The sequence below is a fragment of the Microcebus murinus genome, chromosome 12 (genome assembly GCF_040939455.1).
Source record: "Microcebus murinus isolate Inina chromosome 12, M.murinus_Inina_mat1.0, whole genome shotgun sequence".
NCBI classification, from domain to species: domain Eukaryota; kingdom Metazoa; phylum Chordata; class Mammalia; order Primates; family Cheirogaleidae; genus Microcebus; species Microcebus murinus.
The window spans coordinates 83,326,620-83,344,851 of NC_134115.1; the positions used below are offsets into that span (position 1 = coordinate 83,326,620).

At 39.3% G+C, this 18,232-nt stretch overlaps 1 protein-coding gene across 4 annotated transcripts in view; it reads right to left on the minus strand.

Annotated features, from left to right (window-relative positions):
- The window catches only part of DENND1A (DENN domain containing 1A), a 493,327-nt gene extending 475,379 nt beyond the window's left edge, over nucleotides 1-17,948 (minus strand). For 3 of the 4 annotated variants that reach the window (XM_012771853.2, XM_012771851.2, XM_012771850.3), the window contains exon 1: nucleotides 17,711-17,948. In XM_012771853.2, the coding sequence (XP_012627307.2) occupies nucleotides 17,711-17,727 (17 nt within the window). In that variant the 5' untranslated portion in view covers nucleotides 17,728-17,948. The remainder of the gene's footprint in view (nucleotides 1-17,710) is intronic. The other variant, XM_012771852.3, reaches the window with a different exon arrangement.
- Nucleotides 17,949-18,232: the final 284 nt, after the last annotated feature.

The window sequence follows — 18,232 nt, forward strand, 5'->3', positions numbered from 1 at the left end:
TAACTGCCAGGGCTCATGGGCAAAGTACCTTCAAGTGCAGCAGGATTAAAGAGATGCAGAGATCTCTCAGCCAGAGCTCTGAGTGAGCTAAAACCTAAAGAATGAACAGAAGTTAACCAAGGGTATGTGCATGTGTGCTTAGAGGTGAGGGGCACTATGGATGAGGCTGGGGTCACACTAGTCTCATGGAGAACACACTCAGCCACCCAGATCTGAGCTCCAACCCCAGCTCTATCACACATAACCTCTTTCCCCCTGGGGCAAATGGCCTAACTTTCTGGCTTTAGTCACTTCATTTACAAAAGGCAGTAACAACAATATTTACCTCATGATGCATGTAAAGATTAGCTCCCTACTTGTTAACTCTGTAACCTTGGACAAATGGAAACCTGTGTCTTTCTCATCTGTAAAATGGGGATCATAATAGTATCTTCTTCATAGGGCTGTTAATGAGGGTAAACTGAAAGATTAAGTGTGAAGATTCCATGAGATAACAAATGGAAAGTACTTAGAATGAGTACTAATGTTCAAAAGAGTTCAATAAATGTTAGTCATTACCTTAATATTAAGAGGCAGAGCCAAGGTCTCAAACGGCCTTTAAGCCATGTTAGGTGTATGCATTTTAATCTGGAAGTATGGGAAACAACTGAAAGATTTTAAGCAGTCAACTGACATGATCAGATTTGTCCTTTTGGGAGGCTCAACCTGGATAACTGTACCGAAATTGGACTAAAGTTGGAGGCAAAGTTGTAGAAAGAACCCAGCCGGGAGGAATTACAGCCACTAACATAGGAGAGGATGGTGCCCTGAACCAAGGGGACTGCAGTAGAGGAGAGATGAGTGCATAAAGCAACAAGACTAGATGTTTGCATTTTGGATGTCAGATGCCCTCTACCCTCCTCCTAAAGAGTCATGAAGCTTCTTTGGCTCCCACTACTCCTCACTTTGCAATTGATTCCCAAACTACATCTTCAGGTCCCACCTCTCTCATGAGCTTCAGGTCCAAATGTCAACTGTCCTTCAAAAGTTCCCTATACGTAATAACCTCACATTTAATATAACCCAAATCAAACCAATCATTTATTTCCTCAGAAAAATCTCAATTTCCCAATTTTTGATCCTAGTTCTGCTATGTTTTTCTCCCAGTCACCCAGGCTACAAACTTTAGAGTCACTATCATCTGGTAGTGAAGACCTTCTAATCTTCTGATACTACTTCTTGACAATTCTCACTGACACCTGGACTCTTAAACTAAAGGCAATGTCATAGAAAGCAAAAGAAAATATCCAAATAGCAGCCCTCATCATCTTTCTTTTATTGTAGCAGGTTAACTTGCCTTCCACCTTCAGTCATTTTACCCTTCAATCCTGGCTATACTCATGGATCATACACACACTTTAATAAGTGGGGGAAGCTATCTAATCTCTTGAGTTACTTTTAAAATTAGTTACATTTGTATTAGTGATTATACAGAAAAAGTACAGTGAGAACAGAGACAAGAAAAACTCTAATGGAATATACTCTAGGAATTTCAGTTTCTTTCATATGTCATTAGTTCAAAATATATCAGGCACTGAGGAAATAAAATTATACCCCATTAGTGCAGATACCTGCCAGTCACTAAGAATTCAACTGGGAACAATGAACATGAACCAGTTCTTAAGCTACAGATCTGAGAAAAGGATCTAACCATCACCCACAAGCAGAAAACACAGTGCCATGGTAACCCATTCATCCACCTGTGGAAAACAGCAAATCTAGATAGAGCTTTCCTTGCTCAAGGGGATATGAAAAATAACATGTGTTTTAAAAAAATATTGCACATGGGGGAAAAAGAACATCATCTCTTAAAAGAAAAATATATCTTTGATTAAGAAAGATTAAGAAATATGAAACTGGTATCCTTAAATAGAACAGCAAACAATACGACCTCTACAAAACAGAAACAGAAAGCTACAAGGGAAAGGAAAAGGAGAACAAAACAAGTAAGAGCTTTAAAAAAAAAAAGGCCAGCATAACCTTTATACCAAAATCTGACAAGAACATTGAAAAAAATTTAAATTATAGACAAAATATCTTATGAATATAGATGCAAACAAAATAAATGAAATGTTAGTAAACTGAAAACAACAGTATCCAAAAAAAGGATAATATAACATGACCAAGTGAGTTTATGCCAGGAATGCAAGGTGGGTTTAACATTTAAAAATACATTTAATTCACTACACTAACATGGGAAAAAAGAAAAATCATATAACCATCTCAAGATATATAGAAAAAGCAACTGATAAAATTCACCATCCATTCATGACAAAAATTCTCAGCAACTAGGAATGGACAGGATCTTCTCAATCTGATCAAGAGCATCTAAGAAAAACGTACAGCTATCAACATACTTCATGGTGAGATACTGAGCACCTCCCCCTGAATTCAGGTATTAGGACCATTATGTCTGTGCTCACTAAACCTACTCATCATCATCAGAGGTCTTACCCAGTGAAATGAGGCAAGAAATAAAAGGTATAAAGATCAAAAAGGAGGAAGTAAAATTGTCATTCACGAAAACATGATTGTATACATAGAAAATACAAAAGAATCTACAAACATTATTAGAATGAGTAAATTTAGCAAGGTTGCAGGATACAAGACCAATATACAAAAAAAAAAAAAATCTATTGTATTTGTACATACCAGTAACAATTAGAAAATAAAATGTAGAAAGCAATGCCATTTACAATAGCATCAAAAAACCATCAAATACCTATCAATAAATTTCACAAAAGATATTCAGGATCCTACACTAAAAACTACAAAACACTGCTGAGAGAAACTAAAGAACATCCATAAGAAGATGTATGCCACCTTCACAGACTAGAAGACTCAATATTGGGTTTTTTTGTTTGTTTGTTTGAGACAGAATCTCACTCTGTTGCCCAGGCTAGAGGGAGTGCATGGCATCAGTCTAGCTCACAGCAACCACAGACTCCTGGGCTCAAGTGATCCTCCTGCCTCAGCCTCCCAAGTAGCTGGGACTACAGGCATACGCCACTATGCCCGGCTAATTTTTTCTATATATATCTTAGTTGGCCAATTAATTTCTTTCTATTTATAGTAGAGACAGGGTCTCGTTCTTGCTCAGGCTGGTTTCAAACTCCTGACCTTGAGCAATCTGCCCACCTCGGCCTCCCAGAGAGCTAGGATTACAGGCGTCAGCCACCACGCCCGGCCTAAGACTCAATATTGTTAATAGCAACTCTCTACAAATTAATCTAGAGATGCAATGCAATTCCAATCAAATTTGTGGAAATTCACAATCTAATTCTAAAATTTAGATCCAAAGAAACTAGAATAGTACAAACAATCTGAAAAACAACATAACGGGAATATTTCCACTATCAAATTATAAGACTAACTTTACAGGTACAGCAATGAAGATGTGGTATTGATGCAATAGAAAGAACAGAGTCCAGAAACAGACACAGACACACAGACACACACACACACACACACACACCTGCTTTATAAGAAAGACGCCAGTGCAATTGGGTGAGGAAAGGATGGTCTTTTCAATAAATGGAACTGGGTCGACTGGGCAACCACATGGAAAAAAAGGGGAATTATCCTTGATAGATAACTTACATCATACATGAAAATTCATATGAAATGGATCACATCACAGAACTAAACTTAAAATGTAAAATAAAGTTTCTAGAAGAAAACAAAGAAAAGTATATTCATGACCTTTGGTTAGGCAAAGATTTCTTAAACAGAACACATAAGAAAGGAAAGGATTGATAAATTAGACTTACCTAAGAACTTCTGTTAATCAAAAGGCACAAGTATAACAGCACCTCATGTTACAAAAAAAAATAAAATAAAAAAAGGCACAAGTAAGTAAAAAGGCAAGCCACAGACTAGGGAAAGATTTTGGTAATACCTATGTCTCACAAAGTACTTATATCCAATAACATAAAGGATGCCTACCGATCAGTAAGAAAAGGACAAACAACCCAGTTGAAAATGGAAGAAGACTTTAACCAGCACATCACAAAAGAGGATGTCCAAATGGCCAAAAACCATATGCAAAGGTGCTCAACATAAACAGTCATCAGAGAAATGTCGATTAAAACCACAATGGGCTACTAATACATTCTATTAATGGCTAATATGGCTAAAAATAAAAGAATAACACAAAGTGTTGGATATGAAGCAAGTGGAACCGTCAAATATAACTGATGAGGTATAAACTGGCACATCATTTAGGAAAACTGTCAGCATCTACTAAAGCTAAACATATTTATAAATTTTGAACAGGAGATTCCAATTTGGGGTATACCTAATAGAAAGGAATGCTTTTGCTTATTGTGAGACATGCATAAGAATGTTCATGGCATCTGTATTCATAATAGCCAAAAATGGTAACCTATCTAAGTGCCTATTGATAATACGATAAATAAATAAACTGCTACAAAGCAATGAAAAAGAATGAATTACAGTTACATGTAACAATACACATGAATTCTACAGATACAATGTAAAGCGAAAGAAGCCAGACACATGAGTACATATTGCAATATTCCATTTATATGAAGTTCAATAAAGGGTAAAATTGCTACAGTGATACAAATCAGAATAGTGATTATTTTTCAACAGGTATTGACTGGAAGGGGGCACGAAGAGTTTTATAATATGCTAGAGATATCCTATATCTTGATCTGACAAGACACTCCCCTCCAGCCCAGGGTGTCAACTAAGGCCATGGTGGGAGCAAGAATAAGGCACTACCCCACCCAGCCAGGGAGGCATCAGTGGAGGCCTACTGGGGAGCCAGAACTCCCACCTCCTCTCTGCAGTAAAAGTGAGTCCCTGACATTGAATGTCAATGGAAGCAGAGCAGGGATCCTGGATATATACCCCGACCTGGTAAAACCACGGCAGAGCACCCTCCACTACTTCCAGAGCAGTGTCCGAGGAACCCAACTAGAAGACAGTAGAAAAACATCTTCAAAGTTTAGCTGAAAATTTTGTCAGCCTAGAACTCTATGCCCATACAAGCTACTTAACAAGTGTGAGAAGGCAAACATTTTTCAGACATGCAAGAATTCAAAGTTTACTTTTTATGCACCCTTTCTGTAAGTCTGCTGTTGTGGTTGTCTTCCGTAAAAATTTGAATATGTACTCCAGCAAACAAATTAAAACAACATGTTAACTAGGAAATAATGAAATGAATCCTGGAAAGTAATGAAGGGACATTCCAGGATTGCAACAATACAGCTGATTTTATACAGACTGGAACAGGAAGATGGGAGGGAACCAGCAGGGGGTGGCGGGAAGAAGCCTCAACATGACAAGTATGAATTCAAGTTTGGAAAAATTAAGAATATGATAAAAGTAAATAATACAAAAAGAGATTTAGAAACTCAGGAAAAGGGACAGGGAGAGGAAGAGAAAGAATACTATTTTTTAAAAATTCAGATATGGCCAGACCCCGACAAAGGCTGCAAAGTAGAGGTTTCTATCAGCCAAGACAAGGATGAAATACGTGTATGATCCCCTGAGCTGCTCTCTACACAAGGCTGGTGTCCACCTTTGCTACTTTGTACAAATAAATGTAAAACTTTTTTTTAATTCAGATATGATACAAAAGAAGTTTAGAATAATTTCAAATTCTGGATAGATCATAAGAAAAAAGTTCATATGACTCCTTCTCCTTCAAATGGGAAGAAAATGTTGTTCTAACTCCCTACCTGGTCTAGTGGAGTTAAATGCTTATATTTTAAAATTCATAACAACATTCCATTTTTAGAATTCACCTGAGGATAAATCACTGAAGTCTTGATTCTGATCATACATCAAAATTGAAATGACCATACAAATCTAACAGCACAGTTTAGAGACGGCAGAAGAAAGAGCTAGGGAAAAATCCCTTCCCCTTACAAAGTGTGGCGTCAAGAGACAGTGTTGAAAAAAAAAAAAAAAAGAGACAGTGTTGAAAGTTAATGGAATAAAGAGGTATAAGTTAAAGAATATGATAAGAATTAAAGTAATATAAATACATAAAACATTGGATGAGGAAGAGAGTACTATAATGCTACTCATCTTTCATTTCAGGAAGCCAACAGATAATTGTCTAAAGTTAATTAACAAAGGGTTATGAAGAAGAACTAAAAATAGGATCAGTTAATAGAATTTGTCTCTGAAGAGTGGGGCTCTGGAAGAGCTGGGTAGAGGATTGTGCTCATCACAAGCTCTTATGAACTGTTTCATCTGTTACCATGTGCATTTATAACTGATTAAAATAATTTTTAAAGTTTGACAAACACAATGTTGAGGAAGCTGAAAGGCAACAAGCACTCGTGTGGGAGTATGAATTGGCACAATCCCTATGGAGAAGAATTTGACAATTATCTAGCAACTTTACATATAAATTTACCCTTTGACCCAGCAATCCCACTTTTAGGAATCTATCTCAATGGTATAACAAAAAAATACAAAAAAGCACACACACAACACTATTCATCACTACACCATTCATAATAACAAAAGACTACAAGCAACCTAATTGCCCATCAGTATGAGACTAGTTATATAAACCACAGTCTTCCAATGAAATACTATTGCTGTCCTACAGAGAAATGAGGATAATCGCTGTATATTGCCAGGCGTGATGTCTTTACAGTATACATTACAAAATGAGAAAAGTCAAGGGAAGAAAAGTATACATAGAATGCTACCACTTAGCTGAGGGCCTGGCAATAGGGGATATGAATATACCTATGTATTATATTTGCTTTTTTTTTTTAATGGAAGGACAAATGAAAATCTAAAAACAAACAACTAGTTACTTATGGACAGGGAAGGAACAAAGTGATAGGAAGGGACAAAAGCTAGACTTTTATGAATACATTAGATTTGGCTTTGAAACAATATAAATACTCTATGTAATTATAAAATAAAATTAAATTATATTTAAAAGGCAATCATTTTATGTAATTATAAAACAAAATTATTTTTAAAAGGCAATCCCAAAAGAGTGAAAGAAAAAAAATTTTTAAACCTATGTATTGAGTTGGTGACACAACCACAGAGAAAAACTATTTCTCCTGGTTTTAAAACAGTAATTTGACTACACATTCCTCATCAGATATATCCTAAGGACCAAAAGAATTGTCAAATTTTAAAAACCAAAAACATAACCATTTTCAGTGATCCTATTGGTGGTAATGTTGGTACTGCTGTTGAGTTGTCTGGGTATTGTATGGGAAAAAGAAAAAGAGTAATTATCCCCTGGTGCTGTTGGAAACCAAGACTTTCTGTATTGATGGGATATTCAGAGGTAAGGATGATGAGGTTAACTAAAATTACTATAGTCTGGAACTGGAAATAGCAATATAAACATACAATGCAATTTTCCTTTAAAAATACACACACATATGCACATGCAATTTCCTAATTCTGACCCCTGGAGAAGCCTAGAAATAATGACAGACCTAGTAGCAAACCTCCCTCCCCAACCACTAAAAGTCCTAAAACCCAGGCTGTGATCTCTAATATTATTTCCCACCAAAGGAACCAGGACTCCTCAAAAAAAAAAAAACAGTAGAATATTGGTCTGGAGCAGGAAACACAGACGATGAGCCCAGAACCTCTTGTCAAACCAAAAGGCAAGGGAACTATTCTATTAGAAACTGTTGGGATCCTGTCAGAAGGACTTCAGAGTCGCTGGGTGTGGTGGTGCATGCCTGTAATCCCAGCAACTCTGGAGGCTGAGGTAGGATGGCTTGAGGCCAATAGTTGTTAACCAGCCTGAGCAACATAGCAAGACCCCATCTCAAAAAAAGAAAAGGACTTTAGAGTTCATTTGAAGAAATTCCCACTGGACAAAGATAGGACAAATTAAACATCAATGAGAATAACTACAGGAAACTGTTTGAAAAACTAATAAAGGGATTCCAAGCATTAATACTCCCTTTCCTATATGAACTGTACCTCAGGATAACCAAATGATCGATATGGGGAAGTTTTTCTTTCTACAGTATTCCAGCTAATTCCTAATTAGCTAATTCCAGCTAATATGAACAAGAAATGATAGAAACAAAATATTACCATTTTACAACCCCTAATAAATTAATGGATCAAAAAGAGATAACCAGACATAATGTGTCTACTGATGGAAGAATCCATCACTACTTTTTAAGTATTCTTGCCAAGAAAATTAACTTGAATCTAATCAAGTCACTTAATCTGGACTATCAATGTATAGGAAATAAAGGGAACAGAAGAACATATTAAACAAACCATAGGATGTAATGGAAATGATGTACAACAAATAACCCACTTATTCAAAAAACAAACTACACAGATGGGAAAAAAGACATGAAATACATATCAAGAAATTGAAATTAATGATTTTAGTTGATTCAAACAAATCCACTGTTTTAAAAAAATTGATATAACTAAAAATCTTTGGACACTAACTGCATATTAGATAATAGTAAGGAATTTTTGTTAATTTTGTACATGTTATGATGTTGTTGCTATGTTTTTTTAAAAAAGAATATCTATTTTTTTAGAAACACATATGGAAGTATTTAAGAATGATATGACATCTGGGATTTGCTACAAAATAATCCAGGACTGGAGAAAGAGGGAAGGAGTTACGGTCAGTTACCTATAAATGAAACTAGGTAAGTCATAAATTAATAAGTGTTGAAACTGGTTGATGGGAATTTGGGGGCTCATTATACTATTCTAACTTTTATAGATGTTTAAAATTTTCCAAAATAAAAAAGTTTACAAAATGAAGAATTATGTTAAAAAGACCGAGCAGTGGGACCAGCTAAACAGAGATAAATATAAATTATTTGTAGAAATCCTTTATAAAACTAAATAATTTCCAACATGATTTATGAGATAGGAGGCACAAAATGTACTTAAATGTTATAATTCTAATTAGTTGCATGTTCATCTTTTCTCTCTTAGCAGACTATAGATAGGCTTCCTTTCTCCCCAACTAGCAAGAGGAATAGTGCTTTCTATATATTAGGATCTCAATCCTTCAGATAAATTCAGTGAAATATACTACACATCATACTAACATTCTCACCAAAAGTAAATACTTTGTTTTAAAAAAAATAATAATTAAACTACACCACTATAAAAAGGCACACACTTGCTCTGATGACTTTTTTTTTAAATTCTAGGTTGTTCGAACAACTGTGTTTTGTTATCTCCAAGCAATGTTAATGATAGCTGCCATTTACTAAACAGTCATATCTCTGCTAAGGGTTAGACACAAGATCTCTTAATACAACAACCATATAGGTGAATTTATTAGCTTCCTTTTATTAAAAAAAAAAAAACCTGAGGCTCAAAAATGTAAAACTCAGAGGGGGACTGTGTGCAGTTTTAGGGACATAAAACTTGAACACCCACATCTCCCTAGCCCCTTTCACACCTTAGAATTTAAGAACTGTTTCCTTGGAGTCAAACAGCATTGTCTCTAGATTGGTTTCCTTCCTTCCACTTATTTATACAGCCGAGGCTAGGTCAATGCAACATCCCTGAAGCCTTTCCTGTGGCTAAAGCGAGCTCAAAAGGTACTTTTTCCCTCCTTCTCTCTAAATCTACCATGGACAGATTTCCCTTCAGCAACTTGGTTCAGCCCACTTTAAGTCTCAACTTATCAAACAAAGCATACACATTCACTTTGGGGACCTTAAAGATTCCTTCCTTTCTCAATGCAAACTAAAATGCCTTCCCCCAATTATAACTTTTCACTTTTCCTCAGAAAAGCTAACACATTATAGAACCAGACCTCACCTTACAAACACCCCATTTATAATGTAACTTTACTAACCTTGGTAAGTCATCTTTGATTCTTCTCTTTCCTCTTGCATGTAATTTTGTCACCAAGTCTTGTCAATTCTACCTAGAATCTTTCTCAAAACCATATCTTTTCTTTCCATTGCAAAATCCTTACTTCAGGCCTTGATCTTCTGCAATATAAACTATTACATAGTTCCATAATTCAGGGGCCTCCCATTTTCTCTCCATGTGTTCTTCCTATCAGTAAAAAGTTGAACATACATGCCGGGTGCGGTGGCTCACGCCTGTAATCCTAGCACTCTGGGAGGCCAAGGTGGGTGGATTGCTCGAGGTCAGGAGTTCGAAACCAGCCTGAGCAAGAGTGAGACCCCGTCTCTACTATAAAATAGAAAGAAATTAATTGGCCAACTAATATATATAGAAAAAAATTAGCCGGGCATGGTGGCGCATGCCTGTAGTCCCAGCTACTTGGGAGGCTGAGGCAGGAGGATCTCTTGAGCCCAGGAGTTTGAGGTTGCTGTGAGCTAGGCTAATGCCACGGCACTCACTCTAGCCTGGGTAACAAAGTGAGACTCTGTCTCAAAAAAAAAAAAGAAAAAGAAAAAGTTGAACATACATCTAATATGTGTATATTTATTTATAAATTAAAATAATGCCTTACTATACTAATGATGTATACATACATCAGAAAATACAGAAACATATTTTGAAGGTTGATATAAGTCCTAATATATTCTTCTCATATTCCAATGGATCATTTTGTACAAGCCAGGAATACCACTGCTCTAAACTACTGCTGCCAGGGTAATATATTTAAAAACCCAAGTCTGATCATATTACATCCCCAACTCAACCCTTCAACGACATCATGTCCCAATGATACAAGCCTACTTGTTCAGCTTCCTCTCCTGTAATCTTTATCCTCGTGTGCTCTATTTCAGCTATACCTTTTATCTCCCTATGACTTGCATACACAGTTCCCTCTGCCTGGAATGTCCTTCCTCTTGACAGTTGCTGATTTGTACATAACAGTATCTCTAGAAGAAAAGCACATTCTAAATGCCATAACTTAGATAGGTGACTTAGGTGACTTTTATTTTTTTATTTTTATTTTTTTGAGACAGAGTCTCACTCTGTTGCCAGGGCTAGAGTCCTGTGGCATCAGCCTAGCTCACAGCAACCTCAAACTTCTGGGCTCAAGTGATCCTCCTGCCTCAACCTCCAGAGTAGCTGGGACTACAAGCATGCTGCCACCATGCCCAGCTAATTTTTTCTATATATTTTTAGTTGACCAATTAATTTATTTCTAGTTTTAGTAGAGAGGGGGTCTCGCTCTTGCTCAGGCTGGTTTCAAACTCCTGACCTTGAGCAATCCTCCCGCCTCGGCCTCCCAGAGTGCTACGATTACAGGCGTGAGCCACCACGCCCAACCAGATAGGTGACTTTTAGAATGTCACCTATCTTTTCTACAGGAATATATACATTCTGAACATAACTTTTGTTACTTTATTTGGCTCCTTTTCAAGTTCTAAACACTTGGAAAGAATTGAGTATGGACTCCAATAAAAGTAGAGGCGACTGACTTTGTTTTCTTTCTTTTATTTTTCTTCCTTATTTATTTTTCCATGTCCTAACAAAGCCCTTTTAAGCAAAAAGGATGTCGCAAACCCAGAGATTAGTACCCCCTAAGGGCCAGGAAAAGGCTGTACCTTTCCAACTACAACCAGAACTCCAGCGAGGAACTTACACAGATTTAATAGTTGAATGCAAACATTTTCCTAGAATAATACTCCAGGCTTTACCTTCCCTATTTTAACCTTCCTATCTGTCAGACAACCCCCTCCAAGTTGACTGCAATGGCTAAGAGCAGAATGATTGAGTAGTACCAATACATTTGGCTCTAGCTCCAAGTGGCTAACTCTGGGCACTAATAAGGGAAAGTTCAGACTCCAAGGAGACTTTCATTCCAACGCCCCAAGTCCTTCTACAGTCTTCTGTGGAGACTGGGAGGGGAGCATTATATCAAGCAGAAGGAAGAGGAGATGAGGCATTAGAGAGAGAAGGCCTGCAGAGGAAATCATATTTTAACTCCTAGTCTCATCACAAAACAAGAGATATGTCAGTTATGCTCCACAACAGGCCTCAAGAAGAAGCAAGTCTGTTACACAATCTTGGTAGTGAGAACCATTAAAAGACAGTCCAAAAAAAGACTGGAAAGTTATCTTAAGAAGCCAAAGCTGCTTCTCTATACCTGGAAACAATGAGATGGGTTTAATACTTTCAAGCCATATAACTTCCACTATTCTTCCTTTGGCAATTCCTCCTCCCTTCTCCAAATCTCTCCTTTCTGTTCAAGTCCCAGCCTCTTCTGAGAAACCTATCTCTGTCTACACTGATCTTTTGCTTTCTATAGAACTCATTTGGGCCAAATCAAAACCACTTTGGGTAAAGTGGTACAAGTGCTTTGGAAAACAATTTTAATAGTTCCTTAAAATGTTAAAAAGAGTTACCATGTGACCCAGCAATTCCACTTCTAGGTATATACCCAAGAGAAATGAAAACATTACATCCATACAAAATGTTCATAGCAACATTGTTCATAATAGCAAAAAAGTGGAAACAATTCAACTACCTAACAACTGATACACAGATGAGTAAAATGTGGTATAGCCATACAATAGAATATTATTCAGCAATAAAAAGTAATGAAACACTCATACATGCCCTCAACATGGATAAATCTGGAAATCGTTATGCTAAGTGAAAGAAGCCAGACACAAAGGGTTATATATTGTATGATTCCATTTATATGAAATGCCCAGAATAGACAAATCTACAGCAACTAAAAATAGATTAGTGATTGCCTAGGGCTGAAGAGTTTGGGAAAATGGTGAATGATTACCACTCCTTACTAATGGGTATGGGATTTCTTTCTGGGGTGATGAAAACATTCTGGAATTAGATGATAGTGATCAATACTTTTGTAAATACACTAAAAAACCAATTAATTGTATGCTTTAAAAGAGTAAATTTTATAGTACATGAATCATTTCTTAATAAAACAGTTTTCAGATTACCATGATCTATAAGGCCCTGCTCAGGCTCAGTCTCTGACCTCTCCTCAAGCCTCTCTGCCATCAGTCACTACTCAAAACCACCAGCTTTTTGTCAGTTCCTGAAATATGTCTAGTGTCTTTCTTGCCTTGAGGACTCTGTGTGTGCTCCACCCTTTGCCTGGAATAAAAAGTCTTGCCTAGTCCCTCTACATGACTAATACCTCCTCATGCTTTAAGTCTCAGCTAAAATGTCATCCCCACGGTGAGGCCGTCCCTCGCCACTCCATCTAAAATAGAACAGCCACTCCCATTATTCTCTCAGCATCTGGTTTGCTTCCTTTATAGCACATCCACATAGCTTTACACTAATTTTACCTGCCTTTTTATCTGGCAGATCCACCAGATCATAAGCACCATGAGAATAGGAATGGATCCAAATTGTTCACCTTTATAATTCCCAATGTCTACCATTCTGGCTTTTAAGTACCTAATACAGCAATCTCTTATCTCCTTCATATGCATGTTCTCATACACACTGCATCCTCTATTGATACTACCATTGCCACCATCACCACCACCTCTACTCCCTCTGTCACCACCCCTACCCCTTCCACACCCTTATTCATCCCTCAGCTAAAACATCTCCTTGGTGAAGCCCTCCTTTCTTGACACCCCTGCCCCAAGACAGTCTCTTCCTCATCTACCCATCTACTCATCACTGGTTGCATCTCCATCATAGCAATTATCTTATTGTATTATACTTGGGCTTTTTGGTGGGGAGAGAAGCAGGTAGGGGTTGTTTTTGTTTTACATTTATTTCTACTACTTTAGAAAGCATTAAAGCAAAGAAAAATCTTTTCATCTTTGTGTCCATAGTACTTAGCACACTGACAGGCACACTGCTACTACTAACTATGATGATAACAGTAATAATGGCTAACATTTATTAAGTGTCTAATATGTGCTTGACATTCTTCTTAGTTATATATTAGGTGATTAATGAATAAATTTCTTAGCCACCAACCTCAAAGAGGTCACAGTCTGACAGGGACAGAAGACAGGTATACAGGCTAACATAGAATAAACACCATCACAAAGCCAAATCAGTTGCCCTGTCCTGTCCCCCTGCCTTCAAATCTTAGAGTATGTTTTTCTCTGACTCCATAAATGTCAGGTTTCTTCAAACTCACTTAGAATACTTCCTTCGATTACTTACAACCCACTTCCTGCATTTGGTGCCTGGAAGCAATTTCTAGGATGTCACCACAAGCAATATTAAACTGCCACACAGTTTCCTGCTGTGTGTCTGCATTATCAGTTAAATTGTTTCATATTAACCACATTCCAGTCCACTGGGATCACTCAAACACTAAATAAGATTTAAATGTACCTGTCGAAGATTGTCAGTTACCACTGCTTCTTTTATCCCTCTAGATAAATGTCTGCTCAGGTTTAAGGTTTAGGTTTCCAGGGTGTTACCTGCATACTAAGATCTTCTCTTTCCTTTGTCAATGAGATGTTTGGTTTGAGGCAAGACAATGTTCCTTTATTAACATGAACATGAACTAAATACTCCTTAGCAAAAGAAAAGATCTGCCTAGACCAGTGCAATTTGGCTTAAAAACTTATAAAATATAAAAACTCTTTCTCCTCAACGGTTGAAGTAGCACATTGTTCTTTTCAATCTATGTATAGTCAACTCAGTCTTAGGATCTTAATTCAGATTCTAACAAATTTCTTAAACAACCATGTGCCAAGCACTAAGGTTGACACAGGGAGCTCAAAGACAAATGAGAGAGTCTCTGCTCTTAAGAAGTTTATGTCCAACTTAGTATGGGAGACAGACAAGGAGCTAGATTTAGTATTATGATTATGCTATATTCATAAGGGGCCACAGACACATGGACAAGCGGCACCTGGTCTAGCCTGGGCGTGTAACAATGGGGAAGTGGCATCAAGGCAAACATCTTAGGCCTATCAACTCCCATTCTCTCATTTGAAAAATAGTGGCTAATAAATAGCATCTACACTATTGGACAGTTGTGAGGTTTTGATGAAATGGTTCACGTTAACAATTACCATGGTGCCTGACATATTGTGCTCAACCAGGCTTAGCTTGAAAGGGAAGTCTGATCAAGAACTAAATCTCAACACCTGTGCCTAGCAACGCACATGCTTTACACACTGATCATACAAAAGACACCAGTTTCATAATTACACATATTGTTTTTAATCAACTTTTATTTTTTAATAATGAGACAATGTTAAGTCCTGCTCTGCATGTTATCAATCTAATTCCTTGATCATTAAAACTTTCTCCATTACCTGAAACATACTTTTCTCTCATATTTCTAGTATAAAATACAGATGTTCATAGTCTTTTGATAGAGAAGGTAAAAAAAAAAAAAAAAAAAAAAAAAAAACCTAATTACAGAGTTTAAATGTGGGCCTGGCACTCACGTTTATGCTGTGTTTGTTGCTTCTAAGGACCAACCTGGACATAGTCCTCACCATTTTGCCCTCAGGGAACTAAGGCTGAAAGAGGTAGTCTGTGCAAAGTTTCATAGTTAGCATGAAAAAGAGCTGGAATGTGAACCTAAATCTGATTCCACACTGTCCTTCTGACTCAGCCACATCAGAGATAAACAAGAAAAAACACAGGGAGCCCCCATCCCCAAGACTGTCCTACACAATGGAGCCTGCACACTTAGATTTCACTTCAGCCAGGTGAACACCTTGAGTTAAAGTCTGTTCTGCCCTGCCACGATGGAATGGCCAATTGTAACCAAAGCTCTGTTTTCTCCAACAACTAGGGCAGCACCTAAGAGGACGGTTTCCTCTCAAACTGTCCATCACCCTTCCTAGCGGCAGGCAGAAGTTGCACAATCAACAGTAACTATAAATCACAACTACTTTTCTTAACTTCTCTCTTCATATTCTCTTTCAGTTTCACAAGCTAACATATTTCCCAAGCCTAAGTTTTTATCACAGAGCAGTCTAGTTTCAAGATCAATAAGGCTATTCTTCATACTAATTTCACGCTTAATACAATTTCATGCCTTAGTAAATTCCCTTGACCAAGTGCTCAGAATTACAGTGATGGGTTCCACAAAACACTTGAGAAATATATTTGTCAACCTGCTGCCTTCAAGAGCAAATGAGACTGGATGGCTAATCACAGGAACTTCTACCTGTTGGATTTTATTGCTAGTTCTGACACTGCCTCATGTCAGGCAAGTTTCTAAACTTTTCTGTAACAAGAAGGGTAAGTGTCCTCATGCATACTCTGCGACTTTAAGGTGGCTTTTGGAAAGTGTTTCTAAGTGCTATTGAAATCCAAATTTACAACTCTTATTTGGAAGCAGGAGCTAAACTTGGAGTGCCTCTTTAATCCTAATGCTTCACAAACTACATCTTTTTATCTCCCTAGCCTCTCAAGCTCTTGTTTGGAGCATGCTTCTAACTTTTTTTTCTCATTTCCACAAAAATAAAGAATTAACAGAGTGCTCATCCAACTCTTCCATTTTCATCATCATAAGCAAACTTTTCCAGTTTCATTTAACAGATGTCTCAAGTCTGCTCCAGCACATATTAGAAACGTTTTGTAAATGGGAAGCCTAACCACTCAGGGGACTGCAAGGCTGGGCAAGGGTCACACTGCATGAGCATAATCTGGACATGAGATGTAATGTTTAAATAATTATTAGATATCACCCTTAAAGCCCTTCCCCTTTCAAACTTCCCTAGCACAATTCTCAAAATGCTGAAATAAACACATTCCATAGACTCTCCTGTAAGGGAGTTTAAAATGTTCTATGAAAATTGTTTTACAAAACAGCCAACGTTGTCGACTTTGTTTTTTAATGCCCTTAAACAATTCTATTAGTCATAGAGAAAAAGTGAACATTTGTTAGTAATTAGAGATAAAGCATCTCCTGTTCTGGGGCTGAGGAAGGGAGAGGCCAGAAGAGGACCTGGCTGAGAGGGGAGATAGAGCTCAAAGCAACACACCCAAATTGGACTGCATAAAAGTTGCACTTCGCAAAGTCAACTTCTCTGTCTAGAAGGAAGGCAACAGTGTTTCAATGGGTTCTGAAGTTAGATGTCTCAACAATTTGCCCGGCAAACTAACTCCCCACCGGGGACTCCAGGTGAATGAATGAGTGCGGGAATCTGCCAGATTGGATTACAAAGCCTTTCCAACCATTATCAACATCAGGTGCTCAGTTACAACACAGAGGCATCTTCCTTCACAGCCTTTGGCCCTTGCTGTGTGGAGACTTTCACAGATAAGAGGGAGAAATGGGAGAAGGGAGAACGGCCTTCCTCCCCAGGCCATCCAGACCTTAAATCCATGAGTGGCCCCTCCCTCTAAGAATCTCACGCGACTTCTGTGGGAGCCGCAGGCCTCAAGCAGCCACACTGCAACCTCTCAGGACCTGCCAACTCTCAGGGGCGCCCAAACACACCCGTTTGGGGAGTTGCTTCCAGAGATTTCCCACTCCCCCTCCCAGCAGTTGCATGACTATTTTCAGGGGCTCTCTGTAAACCCGGGGTTGGGGGGGGCCACCTTGTAATCTCAGCTGTTCCCACCCTCAGGTGGAAGGGGACACCTGACCACCGGAGCCCCTTCACCCCGCGGGCACCCCGCCCCCGCGCCTCCCTGGATCGCCATGGCAACCGTCCCCCTCCCCGCGTGACGCCCGCACGCGGGGCGCCCCTCAGGTCCCGGCAACAAGTCCCCCGCGCGGCCCGCGGCCTGCAACCCTTGCCCGGCCTCGCCGCCCCGCGCCCGGCCCGGCTCCGCCCGGCCCGGCCGCACTCACTTGATCCTGGAGCCCATGGTCCCCGGGCCTCCTCATGGGCCCGCGGGCCCCGCTTGGCGCTGCGCTGCCCGCCCGCCCGCCGCCGACCGGCCTCCCTCTGGCGCTCTCCCCGCCCCTTCCTCCCTTCCCTCAGGCTGGGGCCCGCCCGTTCGAGGCTCGCTCCCTCGCCGCCGCCGCCGCTTCCAGGGGTTAAAGTACTCGCTCGAGCCCGGCGAACGCCATGGTCGCCGGCGCGCGTCCCCGGCGCGCGCCGCCCCCTCCGCCTCTCACACTGCCGCCCCCGCCCGCCCGCGCGCGCTGCCGCCGCCGCCGCTCGCGGGCGCTGCTGGGAAATGTAGTCCGCTAGCGGGAGGCGGGGCCGTCGGGGTCCGGGAACCGCACTTTCCCCGCCAGTGTCCCTGAGCGAGTTCTCTTAGGACCTCGGCTTCCTGGTGCAAGCCCTTATACACCTCCACCCACTCTTCCCGGAGAAACCTCCACCTACCAGCCCCCTGAAGAGACCCTAACCCTATCTTGAAGACC